Raw genomic sequence first — 16,791 nt, 5'->3', positions numbered from 1 at the left:
ACACACTAACAAAAAAAATGAATCAAAAAGAGCAGTACAGACAAAAGAGGAGTGTGCAAACAGTCCTCATCTTGAAAACAATTCCTTCCTTGCAGCATGTCACACTTGCTAACTGAAGTTGTCATATTCTGGATGTCTTCTCGCAGTGGCACTTCATGAGGAAGATGTCTGAAGTTGAAATAGAATCTACACAGTTTTGGTTGTCACCAAGGCAGTGTCGCCGAGTTCTGTGGCAGGAAGCGGGACTCTGTGCTCTCTCTTTGCACTGAAAACTGGAAGCACTCCAACCTCCTCGGCGCGATCTGTTGTCTTCTGACATTTCGGGGGCCCCCTGCAATTGGCGAATGCCTCCTCCCGCTTTGAGGTGCTGCCGCTTCCCGGGTTGTACGAGTGGGCACAGGCCAAAGGGGTCAATGTAGCTGACGTGGACAAATGACTTTCGAGAGGCGGCTGTATTTTACGGAGAGGCTCTGGTGCAGACTCCATTTCTTCTGCTATAAAATAAATAACAATAAGAACGCTTGAATGAATACAGTCATTTCATTAGAAGGGAACATCTTATGGACAATGTGCCTTAGAATTGCTTGTAAGCAAAGCCGTCTCTGGAGTGCCGGATTCAAATCATCAGGATCGTCCTGATGTTGCATCAGAGCTGGCTGATGAGCTGATCATCATCTGAATCGGGTGTGTTGCAACCGGGAGAGATGGGGGGGGAAATGGCGGCATTCCAGCCATGGAGCCGGACATGCCTGCACTCCAGCGTATCACGCAAATGCACTTCAAAGCAGAAACACACACATCTCCGGCTGGTGCGATGATGCCCTTGACGTCGTGTCATAGCGAAAAGGTAAGAAGAGCTGCATTGAGTTTTGTTGCATGCACGGATTAGCATAAAATGTATACTATAACGTACTTTATAGCACTTTGAAGTTGGAGATGAGGTGGGGCGTATTTTGTGTTTGGCGATATTTTCACAAGAGCCATTGGCTTTAATTTAACACACGGGCTGAAACACCATCAATGGACAAACAAATCGCACTTGTGTTGTGGTGTTACAGCCCCTCAGTTGAAGCATATTTGAACACGAGTCAGCAACAAATGTCCGCAGATGTTACGGTGAGTGACTGATTGTAGCCCAGTAAAACCAAAACAATAATACTGTACGTGAAAATGAACTGCCAGAAAACAAGCAGGCCGGAACATATTCAGTGAAGCAAAACGCAAGAGACGCAACAAAAGGTACGAAGGAACGATTCGACACAATTCTGTTACGCTGGTAAGCCTTAAAACTAGAAGTTGAGCGCTAATGCCACCAGGTGTGCACGTCACTTCCTTCCTGCGCCACTTGGGGGCGACTCACAAGAGAGCAAAACGAACATTGAGAGGAAAAATAAGTTTTTCTTCTTAATATTAATAGAACATTTTGAAACTCGTTCACATTTATCATCTCATAAGTTCATTTTGATAAAGCACAATATAACTATGAATATAAAACATAGGTTATATCTGATTCATTCAACTCGTACTATTTCCAGTGCAAAGATACCAATTCACTAAATACGTTGGTATCATTTCTGTTTGATTGTGTCAGATTAGCAATACTCCATATTCTTAGGGAAGTTAGCAAATGCATTGTGCTGTGTTCTAGGGTCAAGCCATTTTCATTGTATGTGCAACAGTGAAGCGTTTGTCAAATTACGCGGAATTCCTTCAAATGCTAATCTAATTTCATACATTCCCCGAGTTAAAAAAGCAAGTAACGGTTAACGATTTACCCCAGTTTGCGTCGTCTCAATTTACCAATGGGCGAGTCGACTTTCTCCTTTTGTTTGATTTTTGATTGTGTTACAAAGATTGAGCATAGCTCTTTAAATGCAGACTTTTGGATTTAGGATTTGGTAGACTTTTTTTTTTCGATCATAAGATTTGACAGGCTGGCCTCTTCGAACAGCGTTAGTATAACTTGCTGTTTCGAGTTCACCTTGACTGTCACTTCATGTGCTGTTCACCAGGAGATCTCATTTGATCTCCTGCTAAGAATAAACTCGAGTCACAAGCAAGAGAGTGGGGTTGACCCATGGGAGGCCCGAGAGAAGAACAGAAACTGCACCGTCTCTCCCATCGAGGAGTGTTACACCCCAGCACCCGCTAGCCCACTTCCTCCAAAATACTCCTGAGACGCCTGTCCTCAAAGTCAGAGCCCAGACGTGCCATTTAAACACGAACACTATAACTAAATAGTGCTGCTGCTATTTGTCGATGGAGAAGTGACGATAACCATAGAAAAATGAGATGGCAGGAGCTCACTGAGATAAGAGTAAAATGATTCAATAAAATGCTATTACACAGGCACCTCGGCCATGTGTTTTTGGAATGTGGGAGAAAGTTGAAATAAAACCAACTTAGAAGTCAATCAACAAAATGCGTTGTGCCGTGCTGTACTGTATTTGCGCTGGATCGATACTATGGAATTGCACACATACCCGAAGTTCTACCGAGTCTGCTCTGTCGTTTATATATGATGAACCAGAGAGCCAAAGCCATGATGGACCCCAGGGTGGTCAAAACCACCACAATCCACAGAACTGGATTCAGAGCGATATCCGGGTCTGCCCTTGCGGCAGGAGATGTGCTTCTCTGTTGGAAAACTGGGGTCAACTCTAGTGGGAATACATGAAAGGGCAAGTTAAAAAAAAAAGACTTTTGCAGCTCAACATGGTCTTTGTGTTGTTTTAGGATAGCACGAGGACAAATATCAACATTGTCTTCAAGAGGAACAATGGTCGATAGATATGAATAGCAGCAGAATGATACCAAGTCGCCGATTTTAAAAAAAAAAAAAAAAAAAAAGGGCACACGACATTGCTCTGTGATTCTCACCTGTTGGAGGTTCTGGTCGGGTTTCGGCCCAACCTTGGATGCAGGTGTTGACAAGGTTGTCCCATGTTGTGCCAGGAGGACAGTTCTTCTTCTTGGTCATCGCTGCAAGCAGCAGGAGCAACTTGCACAAATGCGAATAGAGAGAGAGAAAAAAAAAAGTGAGACCTCGTGGATGAAGGCAACCACTCTTATATGAAAATAACAGCGGGCGCCTTACAGATGTTTCAGTTCCTCCATTTCACAGGAAGGGGTGAACGCGATGAAATGCCAGTAGACGCACGGGGCCCGAGAGACAAACGGCTCGCTCTCTTTCTGCTCCAACGGACCAGAGTTCCCGACCTCACATTATGAATTTCATGCCGATGTTCGAACGATTAGCCCATAGTGTGACACTGACTGACAATTAGCGAATCAACAAAACCCAACACGCCGACCCTTGTTAAATAGTTTGCGTAAAAGAACCGAGAACGCCGGCAGTCACCCGGGACGATGTCTAAAACCTGGATAGACGCGACGTCGTTTATGCAGTGCAAAACTTAAAGACGGGACGGCAAAAGGTCCAAACTTCAAGACTTTATTCGTCAAATACGAACAACGCGCAGCACCGCGTCAAACTGAAAGTGTCAATTTCCTAAACCCTGAAACGGGCCGAGAAATCCATGCAGTCATTGCAGCAGAGCCCTGAGAGTTGAGCGTGGAGCCCACGGCTTCGTCCATCATGAAAAAAAACAAAAAAAAAACACAACTTGAATGGCAAAAATGATGATTGGCACTCACAGTCTGACTGCGCTGCTGCTCTGGCATTTGATCAAATCTAATTATAGATGCAAAGCTTCCAAGTTGAAGGCATCGAAGATCCAGACTCACTTTCCCCTGAGACATCTTTGATTGATGAGTTAAAGCGTAAGAGCAAGACGAAAATGATTGAAATGAAAACAACAATTTATCATAAGACACAAGACGCAGCTTCGTGTCTCCATAAAAAAAAACATTCAACCCCCAACAAGTATTGCACAGTCTTTTTAGTTAATGTGACTTAAAAAAATCATCTAATTTTATTTCCTAGTAAGTCATTGCATGAAATTGCATCCTATTATACATTTTTTTTCATAAGCCATAATTACTGATTGTCTAAGGAGTCACCATGTGGTTCACCTTGGGCACGTTCAATTTAAATTCCTTTTTAAGAGTAGCAAGTTTCCGCGCCGGGAGATCAGTTAAGGTCGGAAGAGGAGGGGCTTCATCTTGACGAAGGTGAAATTGTAGGACCGCGGCAGACCCCGGTGGCCAAAGTCGCTGAAGTCGTCCCACGTGAACGGCGGCAGTCCGCCTTGCGTCGTGGGCCCGTTCACCGCCTCCGCGCGGAACTCGGCCGCCATTTGGAAATCGGTCACCTGCTCACAGAGAAACGAGCTGAAGAGGGCGAGCTCGGTCGTCGAGAAGCGCGCCACGGGACTTGCCTTGGTGTCGTAGCAACCGCCCGGTGAAGGTTCCTCCGTCTTCAGGTCTTTTCGGCAACAGATGGACTTGCAGGGGTTGCCTTTGGAGTATGGGTCCTTCTTGTAGTCTGACAAGAAAAATAAAATAAGTCACTGGCATAAGCGACATCTGTATACTTGCATCGGAAAGCGAGACAAACGTGCTGCTTTACGGAAAATTGCACGTTAGGGTGCAATTCATTCAGACTTGGGGGGCTCACTGACACCCCCGAAAGCTACGTCAGCTGACCACACCCATTTGGCCTCCCGTCCAATCAAAAACCAGGCCTGACCTCACTTGGACCACAAGGAGATGAAGATGGAGACCGTGGAGGAGCTACACACCGAAATGCAAATGACAAGAGTGGGGATGGGTGGGGGCGGGGGTGGGGGGGGGGGGTTTCAGGGCTGCGACACAGTCCTGTCCTTCTATTTGACCTTCTTGTGAGGAGTGCCTTGTACAGATGCACGCTAGGGTGTGTCCCGACGATTACAAAGGTGTGCCTTCGCAGCTCGGCTCGGACTGAGTCGTGGAGGAAAAGCAAATAGAAAAGCAGCTAGAAACTGGAAAAATACCAGTTTAGCAGAAAGATGAGCGATGCTAATTGTGTGTATTCGCAGAAGCTCCAAACAGGGTTGTTGGCAAAGCAGCTTTGTGGCTTTTAAAAACGACTTACACAAATGCAACAAATGCAGCTGCGACATGCCCCGCAATGTCGGAACAAATACTGTACGTCCAACGGGTCTCTGTGGACGATGCGGACAACCTGAGCACAGCCCCTCCACGGTGCGACATTTTGAGTCCCTGAATGAAGCCAAGACCGCGCCATTTGCCCAGGAAGCTCAAAACATCACGACAGGACTCGCGGTCGGTGGTAAACGGCCGTCAAGTCCACGACGACACGAGTCAATCGTAGACACGTAATAGCAGCACTATGCATGTCATAAGAGGAAGCGTTCCGGGGGGCGAGACAACAAAAAAAAAAAAACCCACCGTTGAATCTCATGATGCGCTTTAAAGAGTCCAGGTCCTTGACGTCGGCTTGGTCGCGCCGGAAGATTTTGGCTCTTGAGCAAAGATCGTAGGAAAAATCCTCTCCGTATTGCTGCCACATCACGTCGTACCCGCTCAGCTTGTAGATGTTTCGGTGGAACGGAACGTTGTAAGAGGGCCAGTAGCCTGCAGGGGGAGCGCGGGGGGGGGGGTAAAAAAACAAAAGCAGATTGTGTCTTCAAATGACTGAATTATTCATTCATTCATTCATTCATCTTCCATACCGCTTGATCCTCACTAGGGTCGCGGGGGGTGCTGGAGCCCATCCCAGCCGTCTCCGGGCAGTAGGCGGGGGACACCCTGAATCGGTTGCCAGCCAATCGCAGGGCACACAGAAACAAACAACCATTCGCACTCACACTCACACCTAGGGACAATTTAGAGTGTCCAATCAGCCTGCCACGCATGTTTTTGGAACGTGGGAGGAGACCGGAGCACCCGGAGAAAACCCACGCAGGCCCGGGGAGAACATGCAAACTCCACACAGGGAGGCCGGAGCTGGAATCGAACCCGGTACCTCTGCACTGTGAAGCCGACGTGCTAACCACTGGACTACCGGGCCGCCCATGACTGAATAAAAAAAAAAACACCAAAAAAAGTGTGATCCGACAATGTTTGTTTAGACCTTGGCGTAGTGCTTGCGTTTGGTCCGAGTATTCCACCAGGCCGGGAATCTGCTCCACCACAGTTAAAGCGCCGTCCAAAATTCCGTAGCCCAGCTTCACTTTGCTCCTGTCCAACACCATGTACTGGTTGTTGTACGTACCTGCAACACACATTTGAAGATTAAAAAAAAAAAAAAAAAAAAAAGCTTCGTATATTTGTTGTTTTTTTTTCTTCTTTCTACCTACATTCTTGCTGTTGGAGGCTGTAAATTTCCCCAGTGTGGGACAAATAAAGCATATCTTATCTTATCTTATCTTATCTTATCTTATATAATATATTATATTATTCATTCATCCTTCATTCATCTTCCTAACCGCTTGATCCTCACTAGGGTCGCGGGGGGTGCTGGAGCCTATCCCAGCTGTCTCCGGGCAGTAGGCGGGGGACACCCTGAATCGGTTGCCAGCCAATCGCAGGGCACACAGAGACGAACAACCATCCACGCTCACACTCACACCTAGGGACAATTTAGAGCGTCCAATCAGCCTGCCACGCATGTTTTTGGAATGTGGGAGGAAACCGGAGCACCCGGAGAAAACCCACGCAGGCCCGGGGAGAACATGCAAACTCCACACAGGGAGGCCGGAGCTGGAATCGAACCCGGTACCTCTGCATTGTGAAGCCGACGTGCTAACCACTGGACTACCGGGCCTATATTATATTATATTATATTATATTACATTACATTACATTACAATACATTACATTACATGACATTACATTACCAGCCACCCATCCGGTTTCTAGACCGGGTTGCCTCGTCGTCCACTTACCCGAGTTGTACCGAGAGAAAATTTTGGCCCACTCCTCCCCCGTATGAGCCAAGCTGTGAGCCAATCGAACCCTCTGCCAGGCCAGCAGGCTTTTCGGGCCGATTTGGTCAAAGAGGGACGAGTTGAAAACATTGTTGGTGGTCTGGGTCATCATGAGACCGCTTCCCAAGAGATAGAAGTCATCCAGGGACACGAGGAAACCTGAGAAAGGCATTCGGAGCTTTTCACGGGCATATGAGACGCAATTTTGCTGGACTGGAGAATTCCTCGCGCCTACCGGGGTAGCTGCTGAAAGAGAGCTTCCCGGTGGCCGCGTGGGGTTCGGCCATGTGGAAATCCCAATGTTTGTAGATCCGCATGGTGGCCGTGTACGTGAACCAGCTGGAGTGGGCGAAGAGGAGGTTCTCAAAACCCGGGAGCATCTGAGGAGAGGGAACCGCAATCGAGGAGATGCAAACTTGACATTCTGTCTGGCGTACGCATGCCCTAAGCGTGACCTCTGGCTTCCTTTTGTGTTCCCTTGCTGACCTTTATGAGTGCCGAGCAGTGTCCCATCCCTGGAAGTTGAAAGTGAGACGGGTTGGGGCTCAAGGCCTGGACCAGATCCAGCAGGTCTCCGACCGCATTCAGGAACTGGATGGCAAACTGGGAGAGCGGCTGCGGGAATGACGGGCAGACGTTGGGCTTTTTAGAAAACGAGGAGTTCAACAAAGTCGAGGTTGCGCAAACGAATCACGGGAAGATCAAAATGTGCACCTGGCAAGTTTTATACCCGCAATTTGATTGTCGATGAAAATAATGGCGTTCTCAGCATTCGTGTCAAACGTGTTTGCTGTGCTTCCCCAAAAGTGTAATTTTTCAGATCAGCATTTCTTTGTTCCTTTAAAACATTTCCTAAAAACGATGATGTTCCCCTTGTATAAAAAAGCGCCGCCTTCCCGAGGCCTCGAAAAAAAAAATACTAGTATGCTCGTAACACCTTTTTCCCTTGTCTCTTGGCCCATTCTGCAACTCCAGCTTGCAGACCGTCCATCTGGGCCACAATGAAGCCCGCGTGTCTCCATAGAGGGTCAGAACTCCGGTTCATTTTCACTTGCGCTCTGGTCCAAGAGTCCTGCTGCCTTGGGAGAACCGAGCAGAGTCACATGTCGTTCGTAGTTCGATGTTGTCACTCAAAAGGTCACATGCCAAAAGGTACGCCAGGAGGAACTGGTGGCGCAACGGTTGTTTTTTTGCAGACTCACTTTATGAAGTTCTGAACGTGGCCCAGGGTGCCGGGGTCATCAATGAGCTGAGGGTAGATGTTGGTGTAGTGATCCATCATCTGTCTGGAGAGGAAACGAGTCGAAAGTCAAGAGTCTGAAAGGTGATCGGAAGCATTTCGAATTATGTTCTGTAGGAACACGGGCGGGGGCATGTCTGTTGCACTTACTGTGCAGTGAGAAAACCTTCGAGGTACCCCGCCAAGAAAAAGGTGATCTCATCAGTCTCTGATGTTTCTCCGTATCCAGCTCGGATCTCGAGGACACTCCAGCCCGTGCTGGCTAAGGTGTCGTTCAGGAAACCATATGCGTCCCCCTTTAAATCGAGGACCCCGTCCTTCAGCAGGACGGTCTTTTGTTGGGCGTCCCAGTACACTGTGGCTTTTGTCACCTCTGGAGGACACGCAACAAATACCGCGCAACAGTTGGCAGAATGATGCTTGCTGAAGTTCATGTATTAAAAAGTTTGGATAACGAGCGTCGAGTGCTGACGGTGACTAACCGGACACAATATTAGGTACACGCGTACGGTGTATTCACTTCAACTTTATCATTTATATTTATTCTTACTTTATTTGACTGTGGTTGTAGATTTCAGTGTAATAGGAGTGTTTTTACAGCTCGTATAGCTCATGGTAGGAAGTAACTACTTTGTTACTGTACTGTATTTCTAAAGATTTCTCAAAGTCGCCAGTCTGGAGATTACTCGAGTATTTATACTCACTGTGAAGCTACTAAATGGTTAAAACGCGTCCTGCGTATTATTGGCCGTACAGTATAAACATAAACTACAGTTAAAAATACATTTCACAGGTAGGAGGACCTCCTCATTTTTTAAAACATAATCGTCATGTGACCTGAGAGAAACGAACGGGATTCACCCCAGGTCACAAAGTACAATTTGTATGACCTACTTACCCCCGGCAGCGGAGGAGACATTCAACGCCGCATTGAGTAACACAAAAACACGAAAAAAATTTAAGATCATAGTTCCACTGAGCGAGAGGGTGAGCCCGGCGTGCATTCCAGCAGACAATCGGCCGTCCCTGAAGAGGAGCGAGAAAAGGAAGTCCGGAACACGAAGACAAGTCAAAACACAAGACGTGATTTCTGATCGAAGTGAGTCGCGAGGTGGCAAAAGAAGGAATAACAAGTTGTGGATCTCGTGATCGCGGGATGACTCACAACATTGCCGTGTTATTTATTGCACAAGACACGGGACGATTAGTTAAAATGGCGGAGAAATGTTAAGAAGTGTCGGTGAATATCGGTTGTGGAAAAACGAAAAGTAACCACCCCAGATGGGACTCGAACCCACAATCCCTGGCTTAGGAGGCCAGTGCCTTATCCATTAGGCCACTGGGGCACTTAAACGTAACTTGCACCTCTGGTCCTATATAAATATATCTGATAAGAGCTCGAACCGTAAGCGAGAAATGAACTCAAACATTAACACAAAAAATTCCTTGGTTCACAGCAGACAGTATGTGTGACCCCAGCAACGATATTGTAGCGATAGTGAAGCCACGCACTTCCCGCCATGTTTCTAAGTAAATGTAATTGTGTAATGTCCATAGGTGTCAAACTCAGGTCCTGGAGGGCCGCTGTCCTGCATGTTTTCCAAGTCTCCCTTGTTGCAACGCACCTGATTCAAATGAACAGGTTCAATGTCAGGATTCCGCAGAGCTTGTTGATCATTTGCTGAGTTTGTCAGTCTTTGAGGGGCGCCGCGTCGGCCTCGCAGTGCAGAGGTACAGGATTCTATTCCGGCTCCGGCCTTCCTGTGTGGAGTTTGCCTGTTCTCCTCGTACCTGCCGAGACTCCTCCGGCATGACCACGACTCCTTTGAAGGTAAAGGGATTAGAAAACGGATGGACGAGAGGGAAGAGCAGAGGAATACCGCGGATGAAAGGGTGAGTGCTAAACAAGCTTGAATGTTGTCTTCTGCGGCCGATAGCAGCTTCTGAATGAATTTGTGCAATGTGTTACCGCTTGTGGGAAAGTAGCAATTGAAGAGCATCGAGAACTGTGTTGTTTTTTTTAAAAACACAAACGTGGGCGATAAAATATTATTTTTTATTGAATAAGCATATTTGGCAAGAAGGCAAAAAGAATAAATACAACATGGATAGTTACAATATCGGAGCAATATTTTCCCTTTAACATTCATATTTACAAGTAGTGTTTGTATTTTTATCACGCGGAGCATCCTCAAACTTTTCTGATCTTATGAAGAAGTTAACGTGACAAGAATTGGACGGTAACGCACGATCTTTCGTTGCAAAGGATTCTTGTCGCGCAGCTGAAAATGTGCATTGCAAAACAGAAAAAAAGAGAGTTATAACAGCTGTGGCACCGCCTCTGTTGGCCCACTTTGTAAATAAAAACGTAACAATCACAAGTAAACCTCACTGAACCAGACTACACAGTCCATCCAAACCCGCCATATTGACACACAATTAAATAAGAAGGCACAGCTCAAAGTTGGATGAGTTCTCCACTGCAGCGGCGGTAACATTCAAATTCTGTTGGCTTTCGTGTCAAACTCGTTCAGCAAGAAACTGATAAGTGGAGAACAAAATATTTAAAAAAAAAACCCAACAACAATGTTAAAAAAAAAGAATATAAAGAACTAGAGCGGTAATATGTTAGTAGTCTGCTGCTGATATCCCTTTTGAAAATCAGTGCGCTAGTAGCGAGTAATTACCATGACCGACAGAGGGACCGATTTTTTTCACGTGCACCAAAACACCTCACGGTCATCATTCATCATCGATCAATTTCTCGCTTCCGTTTTCTACTTGGACGCCTTCACGGGCTCCTCCTTCCTCCGCTCCTCCTGCACAATCCTCCACCTCCTCCTCATCAGTGTAAGTCAACGACTGGTTGGTGTAGTTGATGGTCGTGCGAGAGAGGTCCACCTCGATGGGGAACACGTCGGCCTCCTTGAGCACGGCGTAACACTCGTCGTAGTAACGGGACATGCCTGACACAAAGCGTTGCAGCTGGAAAACTATGTCCTGGACTAGATGAGACAAAGAGGAGAGGGGGATAGTTGCGTGACACGGTGGTTGAATCAAAATTTTGTGGACACCAAAGAACGGACCATTGGACGTTCGGTGAAGCGGACCATTGGAAGCGAAACATTTGTTAGCCAAAAAGCTTTTATTTTATTTACTATTAATCAATGCACCCGGTTTGTTTTATGACTAATGTTCCTTTTGGCAAGAAAATTAAATGTGCTTTAAACTAGTCCATTTCTCAATAAGATCTCGATTGGGGGATGAGGGGTGAGAAAACGCTAACCAACCATGTTTCTGGTCCAAAAGTTCTATCTTCTCCAGTACGTCTTTTCTCATCTTAGCAAAGCGCGCACGAGCCTCCTGCCGGCACCGCAGCACCAAACGGTACTCGTAGTTCCCGGTGCACACACGATAGAGAGGTTCTCCCATCGCCTGTTGGCAGGAACATTGTTGAAATGACCCTGACGATCCATTCGAGTTGCACATCCATCCTCAAATGAATTTTTCTATTTCTGAACCGTCACTTACAATGCTGGTGTATTCTTCATCATCCATTTCCTTCACCTTTAAGCAGTATGACTGCAAGACAAAACGATTTGGTGTTTCTCTGTCAACTGACCACGAGGAGCTTTGGAGGTTTCACAATTGGACAGAATGCAGTCAAACTTACCAAATATTCAAACTTGACGTCCAGGTACTTGCGTATAGTGAGCTTTGTGTCTGGTATGGCCTTGTGCAGGTAGGTGTTCAAATCATGAAGCATCTGTACAGCACAAAACTCATTGTTACAACTCTGAACACGATTCCAAATGAGATGAACAAAAATATAGCCGAGCCATATACTTGCAGTTGGGCATTAAATTAACATTTTTTTTCCCTATATCAAAAAGGCAAAAACATGACTCAAATCCTGGACTTACAGGCTTGATTGTCTTCAGCAATTGAATGCCGTACTTCTCAATGCTGCGGTGAGCATCGGCAAACTTGACAAAAGCTTCGCTGGCTGCGGCTTGGGGCTCTCGCACTCCGATGACAGAAAAAACATCTCCAAACGCTGAAACAATCGACGCAGTTAATGTGGATGCTCAGTGGGGGAAAAATGTCCACACCGTTCCTCACCTCTGTGGGTTTGTGAAAGCTCAAAAAAGGCTCTGAGCAGTCGCTTGGTGTGCTCCATCAGACCTGCGGGAAAGCAGAAGAAGAACCGAATGAGCAAACTTAAAACGCATGACTGTCGGTTATCCATGTGCTTATTATTACGAGGGGGAAAAAAAAAACGATACGGGTGTCGGACCAAATGTAAGGAGCTATAAAATATTCAGTATTGTTCTGATACTTTACCTTTGTAAAGCTCTGCCGTTTTCTCCAGTTCTTCCAGTCTTTTAACAAGTCCATCTGCACATGAAATATGCTACGTTTCATGAATTCATCAACTAAAACCCATACAAGTTTAGAGTTGAGTTTACCACCTTACCGTTGCACAAAATGGCTCTGCTGAGGCCGAGAGCGTCTGCAGTGCCGGAGCTCATGTTCTCCACCAGCCGATGTTTGACTTTCTTCAGCACTGAAATAATGACGCGTGTGCGCTTCTAGTTAAGACATGGAATCGGGATGCACAAATTGAATGGGTGGGTGTGTCAGCGTGTCACAAACCTATGTCCAGAGACTTGCCCTGTTTTGGGTCTGCTTGCAATTTGTTATAATGGATGATTGCTTCACCCTGACAAAGGAGATGGAAAGGAAAAAAAGATGAACCAGAAATGCATGGTCCTTTGCCGAATGCGTTTATGGCATCAGCATGATGAGTGGTGATTCAAAACAATATTTGTGTTTGGCAAAAAAAAAAAAAAAATTCTCGTCATAAAGTAACACTGGGTGGGCTTTCCCGCAAATTCTTTAACGGGAAAAGGTAATCCGTTGTTTCACACGCTAAACCCGTCTTTATCCCAGCATGCAGGACGTCATGAAATTCCCTGCTCACCAACAATGGGTGGCAAAAACAACACGGCAACTCTGCACATATTGTGCTGAGATGTTTTGCACTGCATAGCAAACTGGAGTCATTGGGCACCGCTGGATCCGTTCTTGCTCGGTCAAAACTGGACTCAAACCTGTAAGTCATCTTTTATATCCCATTTTACACATTTCTGTTGTATGTAACGATTAGGAAATTTTGTGCAATGGTGTCCTTTGCTAATGTTACCATTGTCAGTGACCCTGCCAATCCTCCCGTTTCACATGCATAGTGACACATGTAACTGTATAAGGCAGGGAATGTTAATAAATGTGGAAATGGGAAAATTGACAAAGTACTGCCATAGTAAAGTGTACCTGTACAGCTTGAATCATCTTGGCCACTTCCACCTTTGTTTTTCCCTTCACCGGTTTACCATTGACGCCAGTGATTTCATCGCCTGCTGCAAGCATCCCTTCCAGAGCTGCCGGTGTGTTGTCAAACACCTGAGAGGCCAGAGGAGACATTTCTAAGAACTCGGCAGTACCCGGTACGTTGAAATGTGACAGAAATCACATTGCAACACATGTCATACTTTACTTTCTTGAAACTGTACCTACCTGGACAATATAGAGACAGGGACAGTATTGTGCCCCACCACCAATGCTTATCCCAATCAGGTTATTTGCATCTTTTTTCAGACACACAGTCCCTGGTACTGTTGGTATCCCTCTGCGGTAGTGAGAATTCTATTACTATTATATATGCAGCATGTTAAAGTGCAATGCGTACATATTTTGCTAAGATTTGTCACTCCCGGTGGTCTTGCGGTAGAATTCGTTCTTAAACCACAAATGTGACTAGAAACACGAGCAAATTTGCACCATTTGTATTTAAAACAACAACAGAGGATAGGCATTGCAGGTATGACTTAAAAGTTGTCCAATAAAAGGCGTAAAACTGTGGCCTGGGTGACGCGTATTATCAAGTGTAACAATAGAACGGGATGGATGGATGATGAACTTACAAGTTATCTTCCTCTAATTCATAGTCCATGTCTGTGAAGATGCAGTCTCACACCCGTCCTTGGAAAAACCTGTTGGTGTTTATAACAACAAGTGTTCAAACACAATCAACATTTTGAGGTTGAGTGAAGCTGATTAGATCGCTATTATAAAAAACAGAAGAGTGGATCGCCACGGCTTCTCCAAGTGACACAGACAAGTGTATATGTACAAGTAAAATGATCAGGAATACGCATGCACTATTTCATAACCATCTGGAGGTTTTCCTTCAGATGACGTAGCCGAACGCACGAAAATTGCTAACCGTGGCTAATGGGCTGCTAGCAAGAACCTGCGCGGCAGGTGGATTAGAACATTTCGTTTTCTCAGTAACCTTCAGCGTAATCAGCCTCAGTTCCTCAAACACAAACCGATGTACCATTCCTTGCTATGCAATGATGTCAGCGCGTGATTTGCTATGATGTACAGTTTTGTTGGAAATATATTTATCTATCCAAATGACAGCGGCTCTGTTTACTTACAACGTCATTTCCGGCAAAGGAAGTCCGTCGTGGAAATTCTCAAGAAAATAAAAAATCAATAAGACGGTGAATTAAAGTACTTTGAGAACACAACGATAGAATGATTCATATAAAATCACGCGGCGAAGAATTAAAACGTCAAAAGTCACGACTGTTGGTGTTGTATATTTTTTCCCACAAGGGGGCGGTGATGTATTACAAAAATGATGTACAGTACAACAGCGGTGGTCAAATTTACATGCAATTTGTAGACACTTGAAGTGGCTGTTATTGTAAAAAGTATGATCATTGATTGGTCTCATAATGGAACCGTGCATGTTCCACACTTTATAAACAAAAAACGAAACCTCACAGCCACACTTTTGTGTTGCAGGAGCGTTCATCGTTGCCCTGTCAGTACTTTAGGGTCTTAACCAACACCCATAATGAGCGCGGTGAGTTTATCTGGCGCTGCTTATTTTTACTTTGAATATGATTACATTTTAACTTCAACTTGCCAAAGCGACTGTGTCTTACTCTTGTTTCTTAGAAATTTGAAATGAGCAATGCAAACCTTAAAGTTGGGGCTCGTCTGAAGATAAAGGGAGAAATTTTGCCTGATGCTCAAAGGTAAACTCCACAATCATTTTATAGTTCTCTTGTGTATGTGCTGTATGTTGCTAGAATTTAAAAAAAAATTGCATGATCATTATCACTCACGAGTTATTGAGTCCTTTCTCAGTCATATAAAGCTGTTAATTGATTTGGTGCGGGTGCATTAAAGTGCTTTGTCTTTTTTTTCTTAATCCACTCAGATTCCAGATTGACCTTGGCTATGATTCACAAGACTTGGCTTTGCATTTCAACCCGCGATTTCACAATGATACCGATGGAGGGGTTATTGTGTGCAACTCAAAGATTGCTGGCTGCTGGGGCGAGGAGAAAAGAGAAATGCACAACCCTCTGCATAGAGGCACACATGTCAAGGTGAGGTGGTCTGAAATTTCCTATGATGTATTGAAAGAGTTCTTAAAATGAATAATAACTACAAAAAGACAGTTTGAGGATTAGATTGAAAAGTATGTTCTCTCTTCCAGATTGTGTTGAAGCTCACCGGTGATATGTTTGAAGTCGAACTTCCCGATGGATACGAAATCCAGTTTCCGAACCGTGTTGACATGGCGGCCATCGACTATGTCAACATCACAGGAGACTTCAAAGTCACTTGCATAAAAATCTGTTAGGATCTCAAATGTGTACAATGAATTCTCACTTTTATTTGTTGTCGTAAAAATGTAAGCATTCCCCATTTTGAAGCCAATTCCACTTTATATGCCAGACCATCTCCAAACTACCAAAAAAAAAATCTCTCTCATGGATTCATTTGTACTAGATTGCTTTGGCTACATGTGGCTTTTTGACATTAAATTATGAGTGGCATGACACATCTTACATCTCTGTCTTTGTTTTATTAGATTGCAATATGTATCCAAAATAATCAATCATAATTGACCCAAGATCAAGTAAGAAGGTGGAGCACTTGGACTGACATTTTAACATCGGCCCACATATATTAAGTGCAATATAATATTGGAGAAAAGTAGAGCTGTACTTGACTCGACCAACAACAATTAGAAACATGTTTTTTTAATTTGTATTTTCTTTTGTTTTAACAGTAAACATGTCAGCGGAATATTCCCAAGAAAACACAATTCACATAATGTGTTTAAATGTTTAAAGTTTTTGTATAAATTGCATTTACTATTCCTAAAGTATGCAAAGTGAAGTGTGCGAATCCCTTTTAATTCCTTGACGCTAACAAAGCTAAATCTCAAAACCAGCTACAGTATTTACAACACCCCCCCCCCCCAAAAAAAAACACAAAACATGATGTAACTACCCATCCATTTTCCGAACCGCTTGATCCTCACTAGGGTCGCGGGGTGCTGGAGCCTATCCCAGCCGTCTTCGGGCAGTAGGCGGGGGACACCCTGAACTGGTTGCCAGCCAATCACGGGGCACACAGAGACGAACAACCATCCACGCCCACACTCACACCTAGGGACAATTTAGAGCGTCCAATCAGCCTGCCATGCATGTTTTTGGAAAGTGGGAAGAAACCGGCGCACCCGGAGAAAACCCACACAGGCCCGGGGAGAACATGCAAACTCCACAC

At 45.1% G+C, this 16,791-nt stretch overlaps 4 protein-coding genes and 1 non-coding gene across 8 annotated transcripts; 1 reads left to right on the top strand and 4 right to left on the bottom strand.

Moving 5' to 3' along the window:
- Positions 1–161: 161 nt before the first annotated feature.
- Positions 162–3,236, bottom strand: LOC127590461 (tumor necrosis factor receptor superfamily member 13C-like). The gene is made up of 3 exons (XM_052050010.1): positions 2,881–3,236; positions 2,484–2,660; positions 162–494 (listed from the first exon to the last, which is right to left on the bottom strand). Exons 1-3 carry the CDS (start codon positions 2,978–2,980, stop codon positions 187–189), a joined length of 585 nt encoding a protein of 194 aa, XP_051905970.1. The 5' UTR covers positions 2,981–3,236; the 3' UTR covers positions 162–186.
- A 206-nt stretch (positions 3,237–3,442) lies between these two features.
- plbd1a (phospholipase B domain containing 1a) lies at positions 3,443–9,316 on the bottom strand. Its single transcript, XM_052050002.1, has 11 exons — positions 9,032–9,316; positions 8,284–8,506; positions 8,096–8,179; positions 7,831–7,972; positions 7,380–7,508; positions 7,129–7,273; positions 6,852–7,052; positions 6,038–6,178; positions 5,353–5,538; positions 4,341–4,447; positions 3,443–4,274 (listed from the first exon to the last, which is right to left on the bottom strand). The coding sequence occupies exons 1-11, from the start codon at positions 9,135–9,137 to the stop codon at positions 4,098–4,100; spliced, it is 1,641 nt and encodes a 546-aa protein (XP_051905962.1). The 5' UTR covers positions 9,138–9,316; the 3' UTR covers positions 3,443–4,097.
- A 90-nt stretch (positions 9,317–9,406) lies between these two features.
- Positions 9,407–9,479, bottom strand: trnar-ccu (transfer RNA arginine (anticodon CCU)). The gene has a single exon. It is a non-coding gene; the product is annotated as a tRNA-Arg (tRNA).
- A 678-nt stretch (positions 9,480–10,157) lies between these two features.
- pick1 (protein interacting with prkca 1) lies at positions 10,158–14,655 on the bottom strand. 4 transcript variants are annotated; one of them, XM_052050006.1, is made up of 13 exons: positions 14,637–14,655; positions 14,118–14,186; positions 13,711–13,822; positions 13,468–13,596; positions 12,790–12,856; positions 12,611–12,700; positions 12,478–12,531; positions 12,256–12,318; positions 12,057–12,190; positions 11,807–11,899; positions 11,665–11,715; positions 11,424–11,568; positions 10,158–11,138 (listed from the first exon to the last, which is right to left on the bottom strand). In XM_052050006.1, the coding sequence occupies exons 2-13, from the start codon at positions 14,144–14,146 to the stop codon at positions 10,876–10,878; spliced, it is 1,230 nt and encodes a 409-aa protein (XP_051905966.1). In that variant the 5' UTR covers positions 14,147–14,186; positions 14,637–14,655; the 3' UTR covers positions 10,158–10,875. The 4 variants fall into 4 exon arrangements, with proteins under 4 accessions (XP_051905966.1, XP_051905965.1, XP_051905964.1 ...); XM_052050005.1 differs by having other exon boundaries at positions 14,534–14,640; XM_052050004.1 differs by having other exon boundaries at positions 14,489–14,637.
- On the top strand, positions 13,194–16,060 carry LOC127590462 (galectin-1-like). Its single transcript, XM_052050011.1, has 6 exons — positions 13,194–13,249; positions 13,539–13,640; positions 15,010–15,070; positions 15,166–15,245; positions 15,431–15,602; positions 15,713–16,060. The coding sequence occupies exons 3-6, from the start codon at positions 15,062–15,064 to the stop codon at positions 15,857–15,859; spliced, it is 408 nt and encodes a 135-aa protein (XP_051905971.1). The 5' UTR covers positions 13,194–13,249; positions 13,539–13,640; positions 15,010–15,061; the 3' UTR covers positions 15,860–16,060.
- The last annotated feature ends 731 nt before the right edge of the window (positions 16,061–16,791 follow it).

Source organism: Hippocampus zosterae, chromosome 17 (assembly GCF_025434085.1).
Source record: "Hippocampus zosterae strain Florida chromosome 17, ASM2543408v3, whole genome shotgun sequence".
Taxonomy (NCBI): Eukaryota; Metazoa; Chordata; class Actinopteri; order Syngnathiformes; family Syngnathidae; genus Hippocampus; species Hippocampus zosterae.
Note: the sequence above shows the minus strand (reverse complement) of the source record. Positions and strands in the feature narration are given on the sequence as shown.